At 46.0% G+C, this 23,076-nt stretch overlaps 1 protein-coding gene across 1 annotated transcript; it reads left to right on the plus strand.

Annotated features, from left to right (window-relative positions):
• Window positions 1–11,011: 11,011 nt before the first annotated feature.
• ERAL1 (Era like 12S mitochondrial rRNA chaperone 1) lies at window positions 11,012–22,826 on the plus strand. Its single transcript, XM_066636449.1, has 11 exons — window positions 11,012–11,192; window positions 12,944–13,105; window positions 14,695–14,822; window positions 14,921–14,998; window positions 15,811–15,857; window positions 15,961–16,022; window positions 16,264–16,376; window positions 17,985–18,362; window positions 19,323–19,472; window positions 19,579–19,659; window positions 20,494–22,826. The coding sequence occupies exons 1-11, from the start codon at window positions 11,012–11,014 to the stop codon at window positions 20,614–20,616; spliced, it is 1,503 nt and encodes a 500-aa protein (XP_066492546.1). The 3' UTR covers window positions 20,617–22,826.
• Window positions 22,827–23,076: the final 250 nt, after the last annotated feature.

Below are 23,076 nucleotides of genomic sequence, written 5' to 3' on the forward strand. Positions count from 1 at the left end.
ACTTTTTTGGAAATCCCAACCATTGCCCTAGTCAGGGCATGGAAAAATGGTGCCACCAATGCGGTATGTTTTGAGCCATATCAGCCAATATGTTTGTGGTCTCCAGGCATTGGTGCTATGACTGGGAGATGATGGATGGTCCCAAGTTGGACCTTGAAGCCTGCCATATTGTATGGGTATGGTCTCAATACCATGTTCCAGAGACCAAGACCCTATTGGGACGTCTAGCCAAATGACTAGGGGAATTCCCAGAGCTTGGTTGGATCGATGCCACATTCTCTCTGCCTCATACACATCAAGGCGCATCCTACGTGGCACTACGTGCCTGTCTTATGAGGCTAATCATACAGACAGATTATGCCTCCTCTGATGGTATGTTAAACCCTCCTCATGTTATCTAATTTATAATGCTATGTTGGCAGAAAAGCTAAAATGCCCAGAACCCTGATGGCTGTTCACCTTCTGATGGTCAAAGGCATAGCAGCAGTTCCACCAAACCATAATCAGCTCATATGCTAAATGTAGCTCCCTTCTTCCCACATGGCAAAAATGGTGCATGCTGGGACCTATCACCTTCATCAGCATGTCCAGGAAAAGCAAGTGGGGAGGGTCATCCTGCTATCTTATTCCTATAGGAATTTCCTCCGCCCCCCCCCCACGTCCAGCTCTGTCGCCCCTTAAGAGATGCTCTTTATCTTGCAGCTGTGTTGGCAAGAGACCCTCATCCTAATAGTTTGGGAAGTGCCAACAGCTAAGCCCACAGGATTGGCACTATCCTGAGCGCAACTTAAAACAGCTGAGCTTCCTCTGCCCCATTTGCCACGGAAAAACCCATCCTTCCTGCTACTCTGTGCCAATTGGTGGAGCCCCTTCTCCCTGTATAATGCTTATTACCTCCTTCCTGCCCAGATATCAATATAACTCCATGGAGCAATATATTGTTTTGCTCCTGGTGGGTGGGGGCATTCTATGGAGTTTCCAAACAGCTCTCTACTGCACCAGTTCCTCCCATTTTACAATACGGTCAGACAAACACACACAATGTCTGTGAAGTGGTTTGCAATTCCTATGCATGCAGGGGGGAGGACCCTAAGTGTGCTTTCTTGCATTAGCCCCCTCCTATATTGAATTCTATCCCACCCACCCCCTCAGGCTGCTTTTAGGGTGTCCCTGGCTTTGCTCCATATATGTACTGTGAAGGCAGGAGGAGGGAGGGAGTGGTGGCTGTGGTTTGCTGAGTTTTAGGAAGTCTGTAAGGACCCTGGGGTTTTACTTTTCTAGGGCTTTTGAGGGCAGGGGGAATGGCATGTGTGCCTTCCAGCTTGTTATGAGCCTTCTTGGGTGGCTTAGGGGGACGGGGCTGCAAGAGGGTGCTATAGGGCCTGAGAATGTTTCCAAGGACTTGGACTGAAGCAACTCCTGTCTGCCTCCTGGCTCAAGGGGGCAGCATCAAATCTCAGTGCCCAAGAGAGGCCAGTTCTCCCTTCTCCAGTGCTGTTCCTCTTTGCTCCCCCCTTCCTCGCACGTTGCCTGCTCTCTTGCCACAAATGTCATACTTATCTGCATGTACATGGTGTATGACCGCCTGTGCCATGGGTCGCCAGGGACCTCTTGTTTATCCAAGTGTGAAATAATGTACAATAAAGTTGTTGTGACCTTGCTGTTCTGTCCCTCATCTTTACTGCTGATCCCAGAAGAGGAGGGGGTGCTTTTGTGTGTTCAGGGCTCAGAGAGTCCACTGCTTTCCTGAGATGCTGAAGGATGACACTGTCACTGTGCTATAGCTAGAGGTGTTCTTAGACATTTTTATTTTTTGCAAATTTTGGTTTTTTCCCAAGGACAAAGTGCAGAAAGCAGCATTACGTGTTTTTATTTCAAGGGCACATTTTTATAAATTATAATTATAAGTTATAATAGCTTTAAAAATGTACTAGGTAGAAGGTATAGGTGATATAGTGTCAGCAGATGCAGTCACATTCAATTAGGTGTTTGAAAATGATTGATTTTTTTTTTTTTTTGCAACTTGGGTTTTTTTTCTCTTTCACAGAAATGAGAAGTGCAGAAAGTGCTGTTATGTGTTTTTAATACATTATTACTGAAAGATCACACCTCTAGCTATATTTCTTCTGTTGGGCACTGAACTTGGAATTCAGTACTGAACATGGTTTTGCCAGACCCCTCCCCACCAAAGTTATGAGTGCTTCTTGATGAGCTGGCTGACTTATTTCATGAGGGGGGGGTGAGTGAGAGAGAGAGCATTCTACAAACATGAAACAGAGGAAAATATTTGCTTGGGCCTCTTATGAATAGTACTAAAATCATGGGCTTTATGTTACAGGGACATAGTTTTAAGTCAAACAAAAAGAGCTTAATTTTTGGATCTGCACAGTGAACATGGAACAGGATGGTCGTGGGGCTCTTGCTGATGGAATTGGACTGCCATATGCCTGGGTTGTGGAAGGGAGGTAGTCGTGCTCCAGGACAGGTGCTTGATCTTCATGGCCTCCTGGGTTCCTTTCAATTCTGCATTTCTATTATGATTTTCAGGAACAAATGGGGGTATATTAGGTGCAGCCTGCTTGTTGTGTGCATGTGTTTGTCTGGAAGGAGGACGGGAGGGGACAGTTCCTTGCCAGATGCAGCTGTGAAGCTGTAGATAGGCCAGGGTGTGGTCCCTTTGGGCTTGCACACAGCAAAAGGAGACTGAGAACTTATCTATAGAGAAGCACCTGGTCTTGGGCCTCCTTATGTTTCTTCTGAAGGGCAGGGCAAGTGTGTGGCTCATGACCTAAAGGAAGAGACTGCAGGGAAGAGAGCCCTGCAAGGTACCCATCTAGTTTGCTCTGGCCTAATGCAAAGGGCACTCATCACTGAAGCATAGCCAAGTGCAACCAGACCCAATTTTACTCTGGCTGGTCCCCAAGGTATAATACCCTTTAGCAAGAATTCACCCCTTCTCATACTTTCTAGGTTCCACATCTTAAGCTTTTCATGTAATGTTGGATTATTATGGCCACTCCATTCTGTTTGATGACAGCACTCAAGAAGCTTAGTGGTGGATATAAGCAACAATTTTCACCCTGGGAACACTCCTAAGAGTGGACCTTATTTAGCAAAATAGTTAATTCAGCCTCTCCTCTGATTGTAGAATGCTACTAGGTGGAAGAGATGATTGAGGTCATCTAGTCCAACCCCCTAGTTGCAGGTAAATACTACAGTTGCTGCCCAGCCTCTGCTTGAAAACTTCTCTAACAAGGTTTTCAAGCAAAGGCCCTTTCTTATTGTCTTTGAAGGCACATCTGTACTGCAAATTTAAGTCCCATTAGTTAAGCCAGTTTCAAATTTCCCCCAGGGAAGGTAGTTTTGTGCATGTGTTGGAACTTCTTGGGTAGACAGCCCTGGTCTCTTGACAGAACACCTCCCAGGGTGCCTTGACTGGGAGCTAGGACAAGTAAACTACTTTGAAATGAACTTCAAAATGTGGCTATGTCTTAGGGTGCAATCCAAAGAGCAAGCTGAGCCAACTCCTGCTCCTGACTATTGCAAATATGACATAAGGCACATCAGGAGTCAGCTGGGCTAGTACAGAGGCCTACGCCAGCTCAGGAGGACCAGATCCAGCCCCTGTGCCAGTGCAACAGTGGCAGGCTTGGGCTCAGGAGGGGGAATTGGTGGCAGCAGCACACACCAAATCCAAACTCCCATTCCTAACCTGGGCAGCCTTACATAGGTTTCTTGGATTTGCATCAGCTAAATAGCTGGCTCAAATCTGAGTAGCCCTATGGGGTGGCTGGGGCTTGACACGGTAAGGGGAAAAAGACCATGAGGTCTCCTCTAGCCGCCTTCTAACTTGTGCTGGATATAGCATAGGTTACTGCGGCCTGCCCATGCATGCACAGGTTAGGATTGGGCTGCCCATAGGTCATGTGCTGCATGGGCTTTAGAATTTGAGGCTTCTGCAATTTGCTGAATGTGGCCATATGTAACAAGACTACATGTGAGCTCACAAACATGCACACATATTTCTGGAAAGCTCACAAGGCTGGCATGAAGTAAATACCCTCACAATGCGCTTTCCAGCAGCTGGTATACAATAGCATATTGCCTCTGAACATACCTCTGAAAAAAACAAATGTTTCTGTAGGGGTTCTCTGTTCCTGGAAGTAGATGAGTCACTGTTGTGCCCCTACCCCACACTTCAGCCTGCTTCTGTTGTGCAATATAAACCTGAAGTGTTTTGCCCATTTCAACACCTGTGACTTTGCAAATCTGAAAATTTTCCAAGCTAAGAATTCGTTTCAGACTTGGACAAGGGAAAAACAGGTTCAAATTCCCATTCAGCCAGGAAGCTCATTAAGATTGTGGGCATATGCACATTGCCCTGGGCAGAAGCCCTATTGAACACACATTAAGCACTTGGACCTCTGGTAACTATTGGAACTGCAGTAATAGGTTTTCTGAGTTAGTAGCTAAGCCCGCTATCATGTGGCTGCAGGAAACCCTTCTTCGTAATGGGAAGACGACCTTTAAATTCTTTGGGCCCTGCTTATAGCAGGCATCATATGATCAGTGGTTGTCCCCAATCGGTATGAATATGGAATCTTCTGACCCTCATCCTGGTGTTCCGCAAAGAACAGATTGCATGTGACTGCAAGGCAAACAGAATCAAGTCTCCGACCCAGAGGAAGAGGTAAGAAGCTTGGGAAGGTCTCATGGTTTCTGAAAAGAAGGGGGCATATGGGAAACTCTGGTCAACAGTGAAAGCCAAGGGCCTGCCCTCAGATGTATGTGGGTAGTGTCACATTCAGAATCTCAGATGTGGACACTGCTAAAACATGTTTGCTAGACCGGGATACGACTGTCATCAAACCACTCAGCTACTAGTCGAGAACAGCAAACAGGGCTAGCACCCACCACATGCTTGCTGTAGAAACCATTTTTTCCAGGAGAAAGGGCCCTTGCTGCTGTTGCATGATGAGGGCCCTGTGCAGTCTGGCACCCCAAGCCTCATTTTGCCTGGCAGGGCTGGGCACCTGATAACGAGGCAGGAACGTGTATCAGTGAGAGAGCATCAAGTCAGGGTGCTTATCAGCATTTTACAAGCAAGGACTTCTGAGAACCACAGTCCTTCAGATAAACATACTTGCAGTAAGCCAGGGCAGGAAGCACAAGTTCCCAAACTTCAAAGTCCCCCCAACAAAGACCACAACCTTCATTGCCTGTGCAAATCACAACAGTCAAGCCACTCATGGTAGCCAGGGGCAAACAGTGCTTGCTTGGATAGGGCTTGTATTGAATGGGGGCTTGGACCTGGAATGAGGAGGGGGAGTTAACATGGGATATTTGCATTGAATAATGCTGTTCTTACAGCCTGCATTTGCAACTCTGGAGTTAGGGGCAGTGTTTCAATTTCAAACATGAGGGGTACTGGGGTTTGCCTCCCTGGAATTTACAGGCTCTGGGCACCTTTCTGCCTAATCCCAGGTACAGGGGGGTTAACATATATGCAACAGGGACCAAATGTGTACACCTGTGGGCCGGGCAAAAATGGGTTTTAAAATTCAACCCAGATTAAGGTAGGGACACACCTTTTTGACCCTGAGTTCAGTTGCTCAGTAATGAGAGAGGCACTCTGCACATGCCAAAAGGTACTCTTGATTTCACTATTGCTTTGCTCTGGGTCTAGCATCCAATGCAGACATTTAGAATGTATTTCCAGGTATTGGGGCTCACAACTTCTTGGTCTGTAATAAACCATACCATCTGACTGTAGGTCCATAGGGATTGGTCCATAGGTAGGTCCATAGGTCCAACAGTGGGGTGAGTGATGCACACTGCCCAAGTTCAGAGGTGCTCTCTTCATTATTCACATCCTCTAATGGTGTTTCGACAGCTGTTAAAGGATATTGCCTAAGATGAAACGTGTCACCCCTCTATTCTATTCTAGATGGTATTTTCATTTTTTGGTGCCGGTAGTCTGAACACACACACACACACACACACACACACGAAGAGGCTGCTTCTTTCTCTCCATAATTGTAGTTTTCTGCAATGATATCCTTTCCAGAGTTCTGAATGCTGAGGCTGGGTGCAGCCCAAGAATGTGATTGGGTTACTCAACAAAGGCTCAGCCATGGGATTTGCAAAGTAAAGATGAAAGAGTACCTCTGAGTGTACAAAGAGAACCATTGCACCACAGAGTAACTACAGACTTAGACCCATACACCCCATACATATGGGCAGGATAAGACCTCAAGGCCAGTTGGAAACCCAGTGGATGTCTTGTTTAGAAAACAGTTCCATCCAGACAAAAGCCTGGGGGGGGGAGTGCCTCCCTCCCTGTTTCACTCCCATTTTGTGTCCTCAAAGTACTTTTATTTCTTGGAAGCTCCTAATACTGGGAGGGGCCTGCTGTTTCTAGGAGGGGTCCCAAATTCTGACATGGAAGGCTTAGAAGGCGGACTGGCAGAAGATCTAATTTGCATAGTTTAAGGGGTATATAAAGGGCTCTGTCTGGAAGGCCTCCTCTCTAGGAGAGGGAGATCTTGAAGGATGCCAACTGCAGCTCTAACTGGTAAATATGTGGGAAAGAGTAGGCTCAGTCTCTGGGGACTTGTCTGCAATGGGATCCCCACTCACCCATCCCGGGAGGGTGGGTCTTATGCTTATAGTTAGTTGCTTTTATTTGTATGGCATCTTCCTCTTATATCCTGTTCTAGAACACAACCTTGTAAAGGAAAAGTAATGATATAAGGATCTTTAGACTGGAACAAAAGTAAACCTACAATTTTGAGGAGGAACAAAGGGGAGGAACAAAGTGGGCATTTTTTTTCCATGCTTGTTTGTGAGATCTGGTGAAGAGAAAATAGACACAAGTGGGGGGGCGGAGTAAATTACCTAGCAGTTTAATTTCCCTCCTGTTTCTTGTAAGTTTCTATATTTTCATATGAGCAATCATTTTAAATGTATGATTCTCAAACAAAACGCATTTGAAAACTAAGTTTGATAGTGAGACCTGAGTATATATTTCAGGGTTTGTCTTTTTCTGGGAGGGAAAAAACCCAAACAAATAGGATTTTTATTACATTATGCCCTTAAATTTTTCTAGAAATTGTACATCTGTGTGGGCATCTTCTGGTACAGTATTATCACATACAGAAATGAGAGGTGGTTTTGTCCAGCTACAAAATCCTGTTTATTTCATTCTAAGCTGAATATTCTGAAATGACCCTGCCAGCCTTGGGAGCTGACACCCTCCTTCACAAGGTGGACTTCTGAAAAGAGGTGGTGTTCATATGTCGCACCATGAATGAAATCCACACAGCCGTTTGTTTTTCATTCATACCTTCCATTGTTTGGCCAGCCAGTGTGCTAAGGAAAGACTTTGACTAATAACTCAGAGGGTTGACTGCCAGGACATGTCCAGATGACATTATATGTTCAATTCAAACCAAGTTGGAAAAAGACCCAAACTTATTCGTTACCCCTTTCTTTCAGCTCTCCAGTCCCAGATGCAGCTGCAGAGAGAGAGGCTGACTGACTGAGGTTCCAGGTTGGATATCATCATATACTGTAAGTTGGAATGAGACACTACAGTATAGATGATGTACTACCTTGGACGTCTTATCCAGCTAACCACTGGGAAGACTTGAAGCTCCATTCCTGGCAACATTCAAGCATGAGCTGAGCAGGGTGGGTGGAATGTGGTCAGAGAATTAGCTATTTGTAAAGTGCCTGCCTAAAATGACAGAGTGCAATGGAATTTTCCTTTACCTTTCAATCTGGATTTGTCTGCCAGCTTAGTGGTGAAGAGGAAGATGCTCTGCATGTATTCCATGCTGAAGAGTGTCTCTGTCTTCTAGGGCTCATCTCTGGTATTCCAGGCACACTGAGCCCTGCTTCATTAATACTGATTCCCCCAGTATTATAGTGGCTGTCCAGTTCCAGGAATAGATTCCCCACCAGGGTAGATTCCCCCAGGATTATAGATTCCCAGCTGGTGCTGGGTTGTGAAGAGGACAATGCAATTACACAACCATCAGCCTTTCCAGCCCTGCTTGAAGACAAATCTTGCGGTGTGTCGGTAAAACCGTTACCATTACTGAGTTTAGTAATGGTAATGGTTCTTCTGCTGCCCCGGTCAGCATCAGGCTCTGCTAAAGCAGGAGGAAGGAGCATCCAAGCTGGTCTAGAGGTTCCTCCTTTCAGTCAGGTTGCATGAGACTAGGTCGCAGGCCTCCTTCCTTGTATGTGGCTGTAAGAAATAAAAGTAATTGCAATGGTGCTTCTGAGTGTGTGTCCCTTTTATTCACTAAAGAACAAAACAAAACATGACCTCTTTTCAACTTGTGTTCCCTGGGTTGGGGACCCTGGAGTTTCTTGGAAGTACATCTGGGTTCTTCAATGTGAAGCTCAGTAAAGATAGAAAAGTTTCCCTGAAAGACAACTTTGCCCGTCCTCACTAATGTCCTGCAGTGAGTAGCTCCCAGGGATTGTTGTGTGTGTCCTAGGGTGTGTTCTCAGTTCAAGTAAGGGTACAGTGAGGTCTGCAGGACTGGCCAGTATCCCTCAGGTTAACTGTGTACACTTTGAACAGCGATTTTCAACCTTTTCCACCTCACAGCACTGACAAGGTGCTAATATTGTCAAGGCACTCCATCAGTTTTTTGACCATTGTTAAGGCACACCATGGGAACACCTATTGGGCACACCAATAGGGAACTCAAATCTCCCAATTGCCCTACTAATAAATGACCCTTCCCAAAGTTCTGTGGCACACCTGGGGACTACCTACAGCTCACTAGTGTGCCACAGCCCAGTGGTTGAATCTTGCTGCCTTAGAACATGGCCTAGGAGCTTCTCCAATGTGAAGAAGTTCCATGGCAGTCACTAATGTGGAAAGAAAGCTTTGAAGGCAGGATGCTGGAAGCTACTTCTCTGAAAGCATGAAGGGGAACAGAAAGAAAAACAGAGACCGCAAGTCCTTTCTCTCTCTCCCCCCCCTCCCGCCCTCCAGCAGGAGACAGAATGGAAAGGCAGTATGTACTCACAAAGAGAGTGCAAGCATAGCTATACAGGGCCTAGGTGAGGGGGATAAAGAGGGTAATTTGTACCTGAGCACAGGATCAGAAAGGGGGCCCAGGAGTCAAGGGGGAGGGGCCAGAAAGTTTTTGTGATCTTACATTTTTCTATCTCACATGAATTTTCTGTCTGTGCATGATGCTGGATGCAGAACTGTGGGTATGTAGTGGCAACTGCAGCTGCAAGCCATACACACCAGGCCCAGGAATGCATCTATATCCCTCCTTAACACAGTGTCAGATCTGGGAAGGAACAGGTCTGCTACTGTAGCTCTTTGGCCTGTGGATCTGATAACTGTGAAGGAATGTATAGGAGCTCATGGACCCAGCTATGGGGCTACAGCTGCTGCAGAAGTTCATTCTGGTGCACACAGCACACTGTCCATTCTAGCGTGAACCCAAATATGAAGATGCTAATTTTCTGTAGTGGCTCTTCTATATTTCAAAGGTTTTAAAGAGACTTAGGAGTGTGTTTGGTTTTCCATATTACTTTATCTAGCTGCCAGTGCAGCATGGTCAGGTAGACCTGGGCTTCGCATCAAGAAGCTTGGTAGACCTGGGCTCCAAAGACGATCTTGGCTGTCAGCACCCACATCTTGCCTTATTTTGCCCTCCTCTTCTACCTACCCCCATTGCCCCCTCCCCCTTTGTGAAGGGGCCAAAAAGAAACTTTGCACCCCCTGATAAAATTCCTTTCAGAGGCCCTGCAACTATATAATGTAACAGCCTTGTTGGGTTGAGAATGTTATGGTAATCCAAAATTTTTGAATGGAAAGGATTGTGCACTTCTGCCCCACGTGTTTTGGACAGCCATACCAGAGTGTCTCTGGAATGCCCTGAACAGTTGCTCCTCCTGTGTCCCTTAGAAAGGTTCTTAAAGGCTTGCATGGAACTAGAACTTTTTGGCTGATCTAAACACTATTAAGTCTACAGCAGTGTTTCTTAAGGTTTGTCCTCTGCCATACCACTTCACACGGTCCACCTTCACACGGCACCACCGGAAGGAACAGGCGATGTCATCATCACCAGTTACTTCTGAGATGGGAGACCAGATGCAACACAAAAAACACCAGTAAGAGGCTCGGGGTGGACGGGAGGGCTTTTTAGAGCGTAGGAAAGCATTGGTCCTTTGCCTGCCTAGCTGAGCTTCCTACATGTCTGCTGTTCCTTGTTGCTGGTCTCACTGCTGGGTGGCAGGGGTCCTGCGAGTACCACCGGACACCACAGTTTGTGGCGTTGTGTTCCTGATCTCGCTGTCAGGTGGCAGGGGTCCTGCAAGTACCACCGGACACCACCGCTCAAGTACCACTGGGGGTGACCATACCACTGGGGGAGCCTGTACCACTAGGGGTGCTTGTACCACTGGGGGTGCCTGTTCCACTAGGTACCACTGGGGGTGCCCATACCACTAGGAACCACTGGGGGTGCCTGTACCACTAGGCACCACTGGGGGTGTCCATACCACTGGGGGTGTCCATACCACTAGGTACCACTGGGGGTGCCCATACTACTGGGGGTGCCCATACCGCTGCTATTTAAGCACTCTAATCCAGCTCTGTCTCCAAATCTTGGCAGCCAGATGCCTCCAATCCAACAGAATCCTCTGCAGGTTTACTCAGAAGTAAGTCCCTCTGTATTCAGTGGGGCTTACTCCCAGGAAAGCCTGCCCAGGAGTGCAGCACTTCAGTGTCAGAAGGGCTCTGGCCTGGCACAGCCACACTGCTGGCTGGAGTGGCCAATATGGGGACAGAGGGAGCAACAGCCTCACTCAGAGGCACTGGGCACTTACAGGCAATAACCCTGGAGCCTCCCAGGTCCACAGGACCGGCCCACAATGCCTTGCGCGGCTCCTCCACACTGAGGGCCGCTCGCCCCCTCCCTCTCTATGGTCTCCCGCTCCGCCAATAGGAGAAGCAGCGGCTGTGCCCATGATGCTGTTCGCGCCGCATGATGCTGTACGCAGCAAGGTGGCGGCGCCCATCTCGAGTGCTCATCTCAGAGGCTTGGAGACGGTTGCTATGGCAGCGGCTACGGGCCTGGTCCTGCGCGGCCCCTGGCCTTGGGGCCTGGCTGGGCTGCGGGTCTTACGAGAGCCGCGCTGCGTTGCCTCAGGTGACGCCTCCTGGAGGGGTGTGTGTGCTTGAGGCGTTGTGCAGGGGGACCAGGTGCAGTGGAGGGCTGGCGCAGCTGTGCGAGGGGTGCTGTGGTTGGAGGCCTCAGGACTTCAGCCTTTCAAGGGACTAGTCCTCAATGAGGAGCTACACCTCTGTGTAGGGTGACCAGATGCAGTGGAGGACAGAGAGCCCAGACCTTTGACCACTGTGCAGACAATTGTACTTAAACCCTTCCATGTTGAGCTGCACCTGCCAAAATGCCCTCCTTGATACAATGGCCAAAGGTTTGGGCTCTCTGTCTTCCACTGCATCTGGTCACCCTACGCAGAGGCTTAGCTCCTCATTGAGGACTAGTCCCTTGAGAAGGCTGAAGTCCTGAGGCCTGCACCAGTGGTTCCCAGCCTTTAGGAGACTGTGGACCACTGAGACAAAAATTCTAATTGTCGTGGACCACGTGCGACTCCCCCCCCACCCCGCACAAAAAATACATTTAAATTTGGAATACAGGCAGCCCTCATTATCCATTCCTGGAGCCTCCATGGATAAGGAAAACAGCAGAAAACCTGTTGTTTTAACCCCCCACCCAAACCCATCTGGAGCTAAGCTCTGGTCAGTCCGGAGGCTCTTCTGCAGCCCGCAGAGGCCCCAAGCAAACACACGCAGCCACTGCAGGCTTCAGAAGATCCTCCTGAGGTGAGAGGAGCACAGCTTCCCTCACCTCTGAAGGCTCCAAGTTGACCAGCACCACAGGTTTGGGGACAGATGAAGAAATCCACAGGTACTAAACCTGCAGAGAATGTGGGCTGCCTGTAATTAGAAAAGATTTAGTAGAGATTTATTATCAATAGGGAAGACTTGTGGTTTGCTGCTTTTGCAGCCAGCTGCAGGCAGTCTGTTCTCTGCCTTCTCTGGTGGTCCATGGGAACTGCTTGCTCAGAGAAACACTGGAAGCAATAAAAAGTGATTTTTTTCCCTGAGGCCTCGCAAACCACTTCTCTGGGTCTTGTGGACCACAGGTTGGGAACCAGTGCCCTACACAGGCACACACCTATAAAAGAGGAGCCTTGATGTGGTGTGAAGCAAGGAAATGTTGTAGTGGTGTTTAGTTGGATAGATAGAAACCTTTATTGCATACAGTCGTATTAGAGAGACAGCAAGTTAAAATTATCATAATAATGCAGACACTATAACCCTCTAGCATTGCAATCTTGTATAGAACACTGAATCAGCATAGCAGCATGGGGCAGCACTTGTACATTGGTGCGATGGGTGGATAACTTACATATGTGATGACCATTCTAGAAACATTTTGGTTCTTACAAGGCTGCTGCATCCATGTGAACATATGCATCCACTTAGCCACCACTTACAACAGGATTATATAACAGACATAGTAAAAGATCTGTTAACCTCAAGCGGAATCTGTGATGAAATTAGTGAAAAGTGTTTAGTGGGATGGATGGCAGATGAGAAAAATATGACAAATTTCTAGCGTATATAGTTGGCCAACTTTTTTCCTCAGTTTATTGTTTTCATCCTTCTTGTACTCAGTTCTTTCTTTGAGAAGCTTGGAGTGGCTTACGCAGAGCACTGAGAAAACCTAATGCAGCCTCCTGGCACCACAGACTTGGTCACCACAAGTTGTAGATTCTTGATGTTCCAGAACTAATATCCTGAAGTTTTTCCTTTAGGATCTTTGATCTGCTATAAAGAAGTTCTGAAATGATGTTGTTTCTCTTTCTGTTTCAGGTATTAGCATCTGTTTCCTGAAAAACAGAGGCCAACAGGGCAAGATTTTCCCTGTTCGCTTGTATGGAAATGACTCTGCCCTGCACCACATCCTTGGGATTTCTAATGAGGAAAGAAAGTGTTTGGTTGGTCAGCATGCACCTCCTGCCAGTGCCTTTAAAGGTGAGTTTTGGGATGCTTCAGCTCTTTTGAAGAAGTGTTGAGTTGGGGGTTACATAGAGCATGTCTTCTAAAATGGATCCCATTGCTTAAAAGAAAAGAAACTAGGGCACAAGGAACTGAGATTCAGCTAATTGCATTGGTCACTTAATAGCTATGAAATTTTGATGAACTTTCTCAATTAATAGAGGAAACTAAACTGGAAAGCACCTCTTGCCTTCCTCACATTCAGAGTTTTTAAAACCCTACAAATATTAATTCATGTGGAGGCACTATGAAATCGCCAGAATGACTGAGGGTTAACCGCTTGGGAATACTGGGTGCTGTAGGAACATGTAGGGAGAAAGTTCTGGAGCAGAGAGGTAGAACTGGATATCATCAGTATATAAGTGAAATATGTAGCCGTGTGAAGCCATGTGATTTGATGAGACTTCCTAGGGATGGAGTGTGGAGGGAATAGAGCACAGAGCCGAGAACAAATCCCTGAGGTGAAAAGCAGAGGCTGAATTTCCTTTATAAAAACATTAAAGGAGTCATTAGACAGGTAAGAAAAAAACCAACCAAGGACCTCTTTGCAGGGCTCCCCTTGCCTCTGCTAGTCTAAAAATAATGATTGTGACCCACTTCTGGTTTATGATCATGAAACCGGAAGTGGGTTGCTAGAGTTGCTAGAAGGGCTCCCTGCACCCCATCCCCTGGAGGTTGGCGCTGCGTTGGCTAAATTCAAATCCCTTTTCTCAACAGTGGTGTGATCCTAGTGATTGTGTTGTTGCCTTCCGTCCTCCTTGCCCCTTAAGGGGGCAGAGGCAGGGCTTCCCTGGCTGCGGCATTGCAATGCCCCAGTTTGGGAACCCCTAAGTTAGGGCATTGTGCCCAAAGCTCTCACACGGGCGAGATTTTTTTTCTGAAAAAATTTGAATTGGAGGCCTGCTTTAATTCCTAACACCCTTGAACATTTACATTTAGTGTGTGAGTAAGAGAAAAAAATGTCTGCCCTGAGTGGAAGCTGTCCTCCAGTGTTTCTGGGAGAGTTGCTATTCATTGTGATTGGAGAAGCAAGGACTTGTGCAAGTAAACAATAGACAGCCTTGTCTCAGGGTACGTAATTCTGCTGTGTCCGCCTATGAGGAATGGCTCTTGGAGCATACATGATGCAGGGAGTAGAAGAATGACCTGTTAGCAATGGTAGCTGATTGGAAGGAGGAAATGTCAGCACAGTCAATCAAAGAGGGTGCACTAAGCGTTGGAACTTGCTGTCTGTACCTTCTTCTGCAGTTTTTCTTCTTCTTATTTAATTTTTCTTGGTAGAAGAGTCTGGCTCATTATTTTGGATTTACTGAGTTAAAGTATTAAGAGTCTTAGGTTGCAATCCTAACCAATTTTCCAGCATCGAGGTAAGAGCAATACAACTTCGAGGTAAGGGAACAAACATTCTCTTACCTTGAGGATGCCTTTGTGACTTCCCCCCATGTGTAGGATGCAGCACATGTCCCACTGGCATGGCTATGCCAGTGCTGGAAAGTTGGATAGGATTGCGCCCTTACTCAAATTTGTGTGAACCTAGTCTGAGATAGATTCTTTTTTTCCTACAGTGGAGCAAGATAATTTGCTGGGGCACCAACCCAATCAGCCTGAGAATCCTAAAGTCTCGAGAATTGCTATCATTGGGGCTCCAAATGCTGGGAAGTCAACTCTTTCAAACCAGCTTTTGGGCCGTAAGGTGATGTATTGAAGCTTGTAGTCTTCAGAGATGTGGGAAGGTTGATGCTTGGTCTTCAGCACTTTCTCAGAACAAACTTACAGCGAATTTCCTTGCAGATCTTGCCAGTATCCAAGAAGGTGCATACAACAAGATGTAATGCTCAAGGCATCATTACAAAGGAGGACACTCAGCTGGTGAGTATTGATAAGAATTAACTAAAACACTCTGTCCAATTGTAATCAATCAGGCACTCCTTATAAAGTTTGCAGACAGGGCATAATAGAGAGCTGTCTCTGGTTGGTTGTTTCCAGCATGTGACAATCTGTGGTAGACTGCCTTTGAATATGGAGGTTTGATGCTTAGCTGTTATGACTGAGTGTTGTCAGGTTTCATCTGTGAGTTTTGTATTTTCCACCCATTTGTGTTAGTGGCCTGCAACAACCACATATATGTTATGCTTAACTTACTGCTACTGATGGCTGAACATACTGTGAAAGGAGAAACATAGCTATTGACAGGGAACAGCTGATGAGTAAGAGGTTTCCCTGAGTTTTATGTTTGCTGTCAGTTTGCTTTATGGTTGTATACATTTTTTGTTCAGAAACCTCTGGTTTAAAAAAAATAACTTCCAGAGGGATAGCTGTACCAGTCTGTTTTTTTTCTGCCACAGAGTGTTTGTGAAACCTTGAAGACTAACCAATTTATTTCAGCAGAAGCTTCCTCTTCTACCACATAGCCCTCTAACTCCATTTTTTGCAGTGTTTTCTTTCTCTCCATATTTGTGTGTGTTGCTAGATGCCTGAAATCCTCAGTAGGCAGACATGCAATGAAATAGACCATAGGCCTCAAAAGCTTGCACTGAAACAAATTGGTTAGTCTTTAAAACCCTTTTCTGCCCAGCGCACAGGTGTACACATTTGATCGCTGTTGCGTATATGCATCGTTGAGCAGAAATGGCAAGATACAACAGTATTGTTCTTCAAATAAATATCTTTTTTTCCCCTAGGTTATTTTGGATACCCCTGGCCTCACCACTTTTGCCAAGGCCAAAAGGTACAATTTTAGCTTATGAGAAGCCTGGTTTTCTTGGGAAGGGACCAGGTGAGGCTTGGGCATGTATGTTGAACTAATGTGTGCCTTGCAACTTCTCTCTCAGGCATAACTTGGAAAAATCTCTGCTATATGACCCCTTCGAGAGCTTGAAGAGTGCAGACTTAGGTGGGGACGTGACTTCTTTTCTTGCTGCACTCATTGTGCATGCTGTTTGGCATCCTCTGTGGCTGCACTTGCTTACCTGGTGATGGGACAAGGTGGGAGGATAAACCTATATTGCCTAAAGGGATTCCTCCTCTGTGGGCTCACTGAAATTCACTTCAGTTTCAGTTTACATTAAAACTGGCTGAGAAACGAAGGTTAAAATACTGTTCCCAGCTAAACTTGCAACTTTTCTCTTCTGAAGTGCTGGTTCTGGTCGATGCGTCTGATCACTATACACGAAACAGTCTCCACCCGCGAGTGCTTCAGTGCCTCTCTCAGTTTCCACAGGTTCCCAGTATCCTTGTCTTGAACAAGGTAAGCAAGAAGTTTGCTGCTTGATTCTTATCCTCCAGTTTTTTTCTGGAAGAACTGACTTCTGGTGACTCTCTGAGATCTGTAACTCTTCCTTTTATTTATTGGGAACAAAAGTCTTTAAAAGCAGAATAAAACGGTGTGATCCATGGCCATTTTGGAGAATGCCATGTGCCTGTTTTGGAGTGACTGAGCTGCTGTTGCAAAACTCTACCTATTAGCTCCTCCACATCAAACCCAAACTTCCATTGCAGGGCAGTTTTTTTTCCATGTAGACTGCAGGATAGACGTGGTCATTGACTGATCATTGATCTAGGCCTTTTTGGGAAAGTCTGCTTATAACACCCTTCTGTGTGCTATGTATTATAGGTAGAGTTGTTTGTTTCTGCTTTCACATTGATCCAGAACCTTATCAGATCTTGGAAATCTTACAAGTTTCAGTCATACTGTTGTGGGACTGGGTGAAAGTGCTTGTTCTTCATAGGGTTCTGCTGCCTGCTCTTTATTATTACAACTGTCTGTTCTTTAAAGAATAGTTAGAAGGTTAATCACATGCTTTTCAATCAGTTGCATTTAAATGCATCTTAACACTTTAACACTCTTTTTATGTGTATGAGCAAATATGCTTGCAATGTAATAAATGCAAGGTACTGTCTGTCAGAGGAAAGGCCATTTACTAAGTGCTTTTCCACTCTCTCTTATCGTAATACACCAAAACCAAAATGGCTTAAGAAATAAGCAAATAGGCCTCCAAGTGACAGTCCAATCAATTTAAATTTGGCATTGATGATTAGAATGTATCACATAGCCCTAGCGATTAATCAACCAGGTCTGGGTTGTTCATGAGGCTGCTTCAAATGGGCAGGGTGTTTGTCTCCACCACTCCTCCTCCCTCTCCCTTAATTTTGAACAGGGAGAAAGGAACAGAAGTATGGAGCATCTCTGATCCTTGTGCTTGCTTCTCCTCTCCTCTCCTCCACAATTCCTCTTCTGTTTTATCCCCTTCTTCATTTTCCATTCCCAGGAAGAGGAGGAATGGTGGAGGAAGATCCTGCCAGCTAAAGAGCATCCACTGCCTCAGATGCCAGGAAGTATTGGGCCAGCTCTGTAATCAGCAACTCCTTTAGCTGATTAATCTACCATGTAATGTCTGCAGCCCTAACTTGAAACTTTTTAAGTACAGTTTTTAAAAACTTAGCTTTTACTTAGTTACTTTTACTTACTTACTTCCCTATTTTTTTTTCTGAAAAATGCTGTTTTTTTCCAGTATGCTTGGTGCACTGTATCTAGATGCCACTGGGCTATTAAACCTCAGTTTTGCCTCTTTGCTAGAACTGCAAATACAGTCTTCCATGGATAACTCTATGGAAGTTATGCTTTGTGTTTTGGACACTTACAAAGGCCAGAAGGAAGCAGCTTTAAGGAGGGGCTAACGTTTGGCTGAGGACCTAGCAAAGGGACTAGAAGATTTAAGATGTGCTGGAGGAACCCTCAGTATTAGAAGTCTTGACAAAATTTTTGTTGCTTACATTAATGAAACGCTTGGAGGGCTTCTGCTTCTTTTGCTTCCCCTTTGACTAGCTCCCAGTTCCCTTCTGCTACTCCTCTCAGGTGGATCTACTGAAGAAAAAAGCTCTACTTTTGGACCTGGTAAGAGAGCTCACTGAGGGGGTTGTTGACGGAAAGAAGCTGGACATTAAGTCTGTACTGAAGTCTGTGCCCACCAGTAACAACCCACCTGAGGGTGTCCAAGTTTCTACAACCCCTGAAAACACAATTGCTACACCTGGAGGTCTGCAGGGACTTCATGGAGCTGAAGCAGGCTCTCCTTTGAATGCAGAAGCCAGCAGAGTCCCAAAAGGCATTGACTTGATTCCTGCAAGGGACAGCACAGGCAAGCAGAACAGAAGAGCTAGGAAAGGCTGGCCCCACTTCCGGGAGATATTCATGCTGGCTGCTGTTAATGGAGCGGAGGTGGAGACACTGAAGGTGAGTATTGGTCAACCAAAAGCCCAGATTTCATCAGAGGTCAAAAGGAAAAAGTGGCTAATCTGGCCGGAGTTTGTGGCTTTAGGTGTTCTGGTTCAAAGAGGAGCCTCATTCTTCCATAACTTCCTAAGTAGGACACTGAGAAATGAACTTTTTTTTAGATGACCGAGAGGGAAAGTACTGAAAGCTTAAAATTATGAACTTTGTGGGAATACTCAAAGTGGTGGGATATAAAATAGAGAGGGAAGTGTTTTTGCTGGTTATAACAGTAGAACAAAGCTGATTTGACAGTGGGTCCAGGACTGCAAAACAAGTGCTTCTTCACACAAAAGTTAATTAACATTTGGAACTTGCTACTAGAAGGTGTGGTGAAGGCCATTAGTCCTAGGCAAATTGCCCAGACAAACTGTCAAAACACAGCTACTTGCCATCATTGCTAAATGGAACCTCTCGCTACTGAAGTAGCATGCCTCTATGTAGCAGCTGTTGGTGACAAACAGAGAAGAACATCCCCCTTGTGCCTTGCATGGAGTTTGCCAGTGGCATCTGGCTGTCTGCTGTTGGAATTGGAATGCTGAACTAAGTGGATCTTAGTCTGATCCAGCAAGGTAGCTATGTTGGAACTGAAGTGCCAACAGCTACCATTAATAGGTGGTGTTGTAAGGCCAAGAGAGAAGGCAGGCCAGGTCATCTTGCATCTTAATTGAATAGTTCTGAGAGAGTGTGGCTCATTAAAAGTACATTCTAGGAGGCAAGACCCAATTGGTGCCAAACCCTCCTGCTTGGCAGAATTGTTAAGTGTGGAAGGAGAAGACTATACCTGGTATGTGAGTGGTCCCCAGATCCTTTCTTGCTGCCTCCTGGAAAAGTCAGGACCCCACATGTCCAGGCCATACTAACCATCTGGGAGCACTGTGGGCAAGCACCTCCTGCCATGACATTTGCTGTCTCTTCCAACAGAGGTACCTCCTGATGCAAGCCAAACCAGGCCCCTGGGAGTTCCACAGTGAGGTCTTGACCAGTCAGTCTCCCCAGGAGATTTGTGATAACACTATCCGTGAGAAACTCCTTGAATATCTGCCTGAAGAGGTGCCATATACCGTGGTACAGGTGAGTGCATAATTGAGGGAGGTTCAATCTCCCCCTCTGTCCTGTCATCCTTGCAGTTGGTTACTACAGATTTGTGGGCTCTCTTTTTTTTTTTTCCCCCTTGCAGAAGACAGAGGTATGGGAAGAGGGACCCAGTGGGGAGCTAGTCATCCAGCAGAATCTGCTGGTACAGAAGGAGACTCACATGGTGAGTAGTGGATCACTTCTTCCCCCCACCCTTCTCAACTAGGTCAGTAGTAGAGGATTCTTGAGTATGGTTACGTTTTTGTCAAGTTGCCGAAGAACAATGGACCAAGATGGAATGTTGGCCACCCATTTCTTAAAAAGCACCGGTCAGTGCCTTTGAAAGGGTGAAGGATGTCCTTTGTAAATAAATCTTTTCAACTTAAGAACATGTCCCCATAGACTCATGAAGTGGTAGGGAGCTTGTGGTAATCTAGTACAGTCCCTCATGCTGAGAAGCAGATCATTTCCCTCCCCCCCCAAACTAAGCTGTGTACCTTTGCATTTTAATTTGCGATTATGTTTTTTAATTCAATGTTATGACCACTGTGGGTGCCCCATTTATTTGGGAGGTCAGGATGGAAATGTGTTAAGATTGATAAGTCAATCTTTGGCCACCATGTCCTGTCAGTGATATAGAACACATAAGTAAGAGAGCCCCAAGCCATGTGCTGTGGGTGATGGTGAAAATTCTCAAACAAGTACAATCAGGAGTCTTACTGGCATGTTGCCTTGCCTTGAGGAGGGTTCCGTGACTGCCCCCCATCTGCAGGATGCAGCACATGCCCCACTGGCACAGCTTGGTTACCTGTGTCTCTTTCATCTTTCCATCATGGGTATGGTCTGTTATGAGGTTTATTGGAATGAGAGTTGACCAAAATGTGACATTCTCTACAGATAATTGTCACTGTGCTTTTAGCTGAGGATCTTGGGATACTGAATCAAACTTGCAGATTGCGCTGAAGACAGTGACTCTCTTAACACTCCCCTCTCTGTGTTTCTCCCCCTCCCCATGTAGAAGATGCTGATTGGCCAGCATGGCCAACTGATCGGTAAGATTGCCTACGAGGCTGGTCATGACCTGATGAACGCTTTCTTGTGCGATGTGCGGCTGAAACTCTGTGTGAAGCTGAAGAAGTGAGCTCCCTGGGTGCTGCTGCAAGACATTTGCTGCTCCTGCCAGAACTGGATGTCTAGCTGGGTCTGCTGTGGGACTAACTCCTGGGAACTGACTGTGCTTGGCAGAAGCAGGACCTCGCTTCTCCTCTTGAGTCATGTCAGGAGATGGCATGTAGGGCTTGAGACCTGCAACATTCTTAGTATTTAGTCTCTGATCCACAGAGACTGCAGCAGTAGCTTGAGGAGTGCAGGGCCGACCTGCATTCCACAGTTCCTGGCTTTCAGGGGAAACTTTCAGCTAGGCTTCAGGGCTTCGTGTGCTACAGGCAGATGTGGAGTTACAATAGCCTTTAAAGGGTCAGTGTGATTTTTGATGCAAGGCTTTAACAAGTTTTTCTGCCCTCTTAAAGGGAAGAAGTTATACTAGTTATCATATATATTCCTTGATCTTCTGCTGGCATTGTCTAGCTATGAGGTTGCCCAAGGAGGTGCTGAAGAACTGTTCATTTCAGTGCCTTTGCGCTCTGGTAAGAAGACAAAGCAAGATCTAGGAGGGAATAGGCAGTTGCCCTGGAGCTATGCTAAAGCTTAGTCTGAAAATGCTTGCATAGCCCTGTGCCAGGATGATGGCTTGTTCTCTCCAGGCAGGGAATATTCTAGTCTCTAATGTGAATTATCTTAATAAAAGGGGCTATCCTTTCCTGTCTTCCTTTTTTTACCCAGCAGATGCATTATGTCTTGCTCTTAGAATTTTCTGTTCTTACTGAACTTATATATTTCCCTAGCTGTGGGTTGTTTGAAACCCCACAGCAAAAAAATTTAGGCAGAGAAAGGGAAATTGTTTTGAGGATTTAAAAGTGCCTGCTATCCAGTGACAACCCAAACCAAAGTGAATGGACACAAAGCAGTCTTAAACCTGCTACATACCTAATTTTGGAGGGTTGGTTTTTCCTGTGGGGTGGGCATTTGGTAGGCCTCTGACCTTGTGAATAGCTTGCCTCTTGGAGCCAATGGTCCAGGGAGGGCAGCAGTGGTCTTTCTGAATGAATAGTTAGGACCTGCGTGCTCTCTAAACCTAGTTAAACTGGCTTTCATCCAAGAAACTGGGGAACTTTTTTACTGACGGGGTATTGAACAAGTTTCAAAGGGGCAGAAGCAGGAGCTTCTAATTTGCAGGACCAATAATTTGCAGGATTCTTTGGGACATATCTGTGACAGGCAGCCTAAACCACTTTGAATGGGCGATTTCAGGTGAGCATTTTATGTGTGCCACCTGTTCCTTCTAGCTGTGACTTTCCAAGCCCAGTCCCTTCAGCATGTTGTGCATAGGCTTTTTGTGTTGCAGAAGTGCATACTTTGTGCAAAGAACTGCTTAAATCAACTTGCATATTATCCAGTCTCTTCAGCTGGCTTATTTTGAATTGGAATAGGTTTTGACCTGAAACCAATTGCCTTCACTTTCCTGGGGGCCTGGTAGCCTTATAGCTGCTTGGGGCTTTGGTTTGGCTGGAACAAATGGGTGCAATGGATGCCCTTTGCTGTGACCACTGTGATTCCACTTAAGCTGACAGTTGTTGCCTTCCACACAGGCTCCTGAGAGTACAGACCCACAGGAGCTTGATTGCTTTGTAGCATAACTACATCTGCCTGGATTTGATCAGATGTATAAACTCCTCTACAGGACTATGCTCAGGAGAAAATGTTTTGCAAGCTTGTAGCAGAAAGTTGCTGTGTGCAATACTCATTGGCAAGCCCTAGTGCCACCTTCAACCCATGTTGAAAAAATGGCTAAGCAAATGAACTTACAGTGGAGGGTGGAAGGGAGGAGGGGAGCCTGCCTGAGATTGGGGTGAGTGGGGAGAAGAAGACAATTTATTTTGAAAGGAGAGTAGGTTAAGTTAGGAGAGAGGGAGCTGCACTAATCCCTCATCAGGAGAATGCCCTAGTCCACCACTGTCTTCCTCCACACTTCCTCTCTGCCCTACTCCAGGAAACACAAGAAGCAGAGGCTTGTGCATCACTAATAAGGGGGGGGGGGAGGGCAGAATTTTGTACACTTCAATTCCCAGCAAGTCTTGGGCTGGCGCTGATTAGTGCCCTCTTAACCCTTGAGAATTTTGTTATACCAATAAACACTGCTGGCAGACCTCCTTTCAACAGTGGCTGTTATTTAGTGGAAGGTTGCTGTGTTGGTTTGTTTGAAACTTCAAAATAAACTGGTTGAAGATGGAACTCTAAAGCTGTGATCTAATACCTAGTTCCTTGGAAGCAACCCTCACTGAACTCTGTCACTTAATTTCTGGGGGAAGTAATATTTAGAATCCTGCTTGTACTTGTTCTTGTATGCATTTTTTTTTCCAGAAGTAATCAATACTGTGCATTCAAAGTGGTTTACTAGTAAGTGAAACTACTCTGGATTCAGGGTGACCAGACATCCATCCTCTTTTTTGTATATATATTTATTTTATTTATAATGATACTA

The sequence above is a fragment of the Tiliqua scincoides genome, chromosome 8 (genome assembly GCF_035046505.1).
Source record: "Tiliqua scincoides isolate rTilSci1 chromosome 8, rTilSci1.hap2, whole genome shotgun sequence".
NCBI classification, from domain to species: Eukaryota; Metazoa; Chordata; class Lepidosauria; order Squamata; family Scincidae; genus Tiliqua; species Tiliqua scincoides.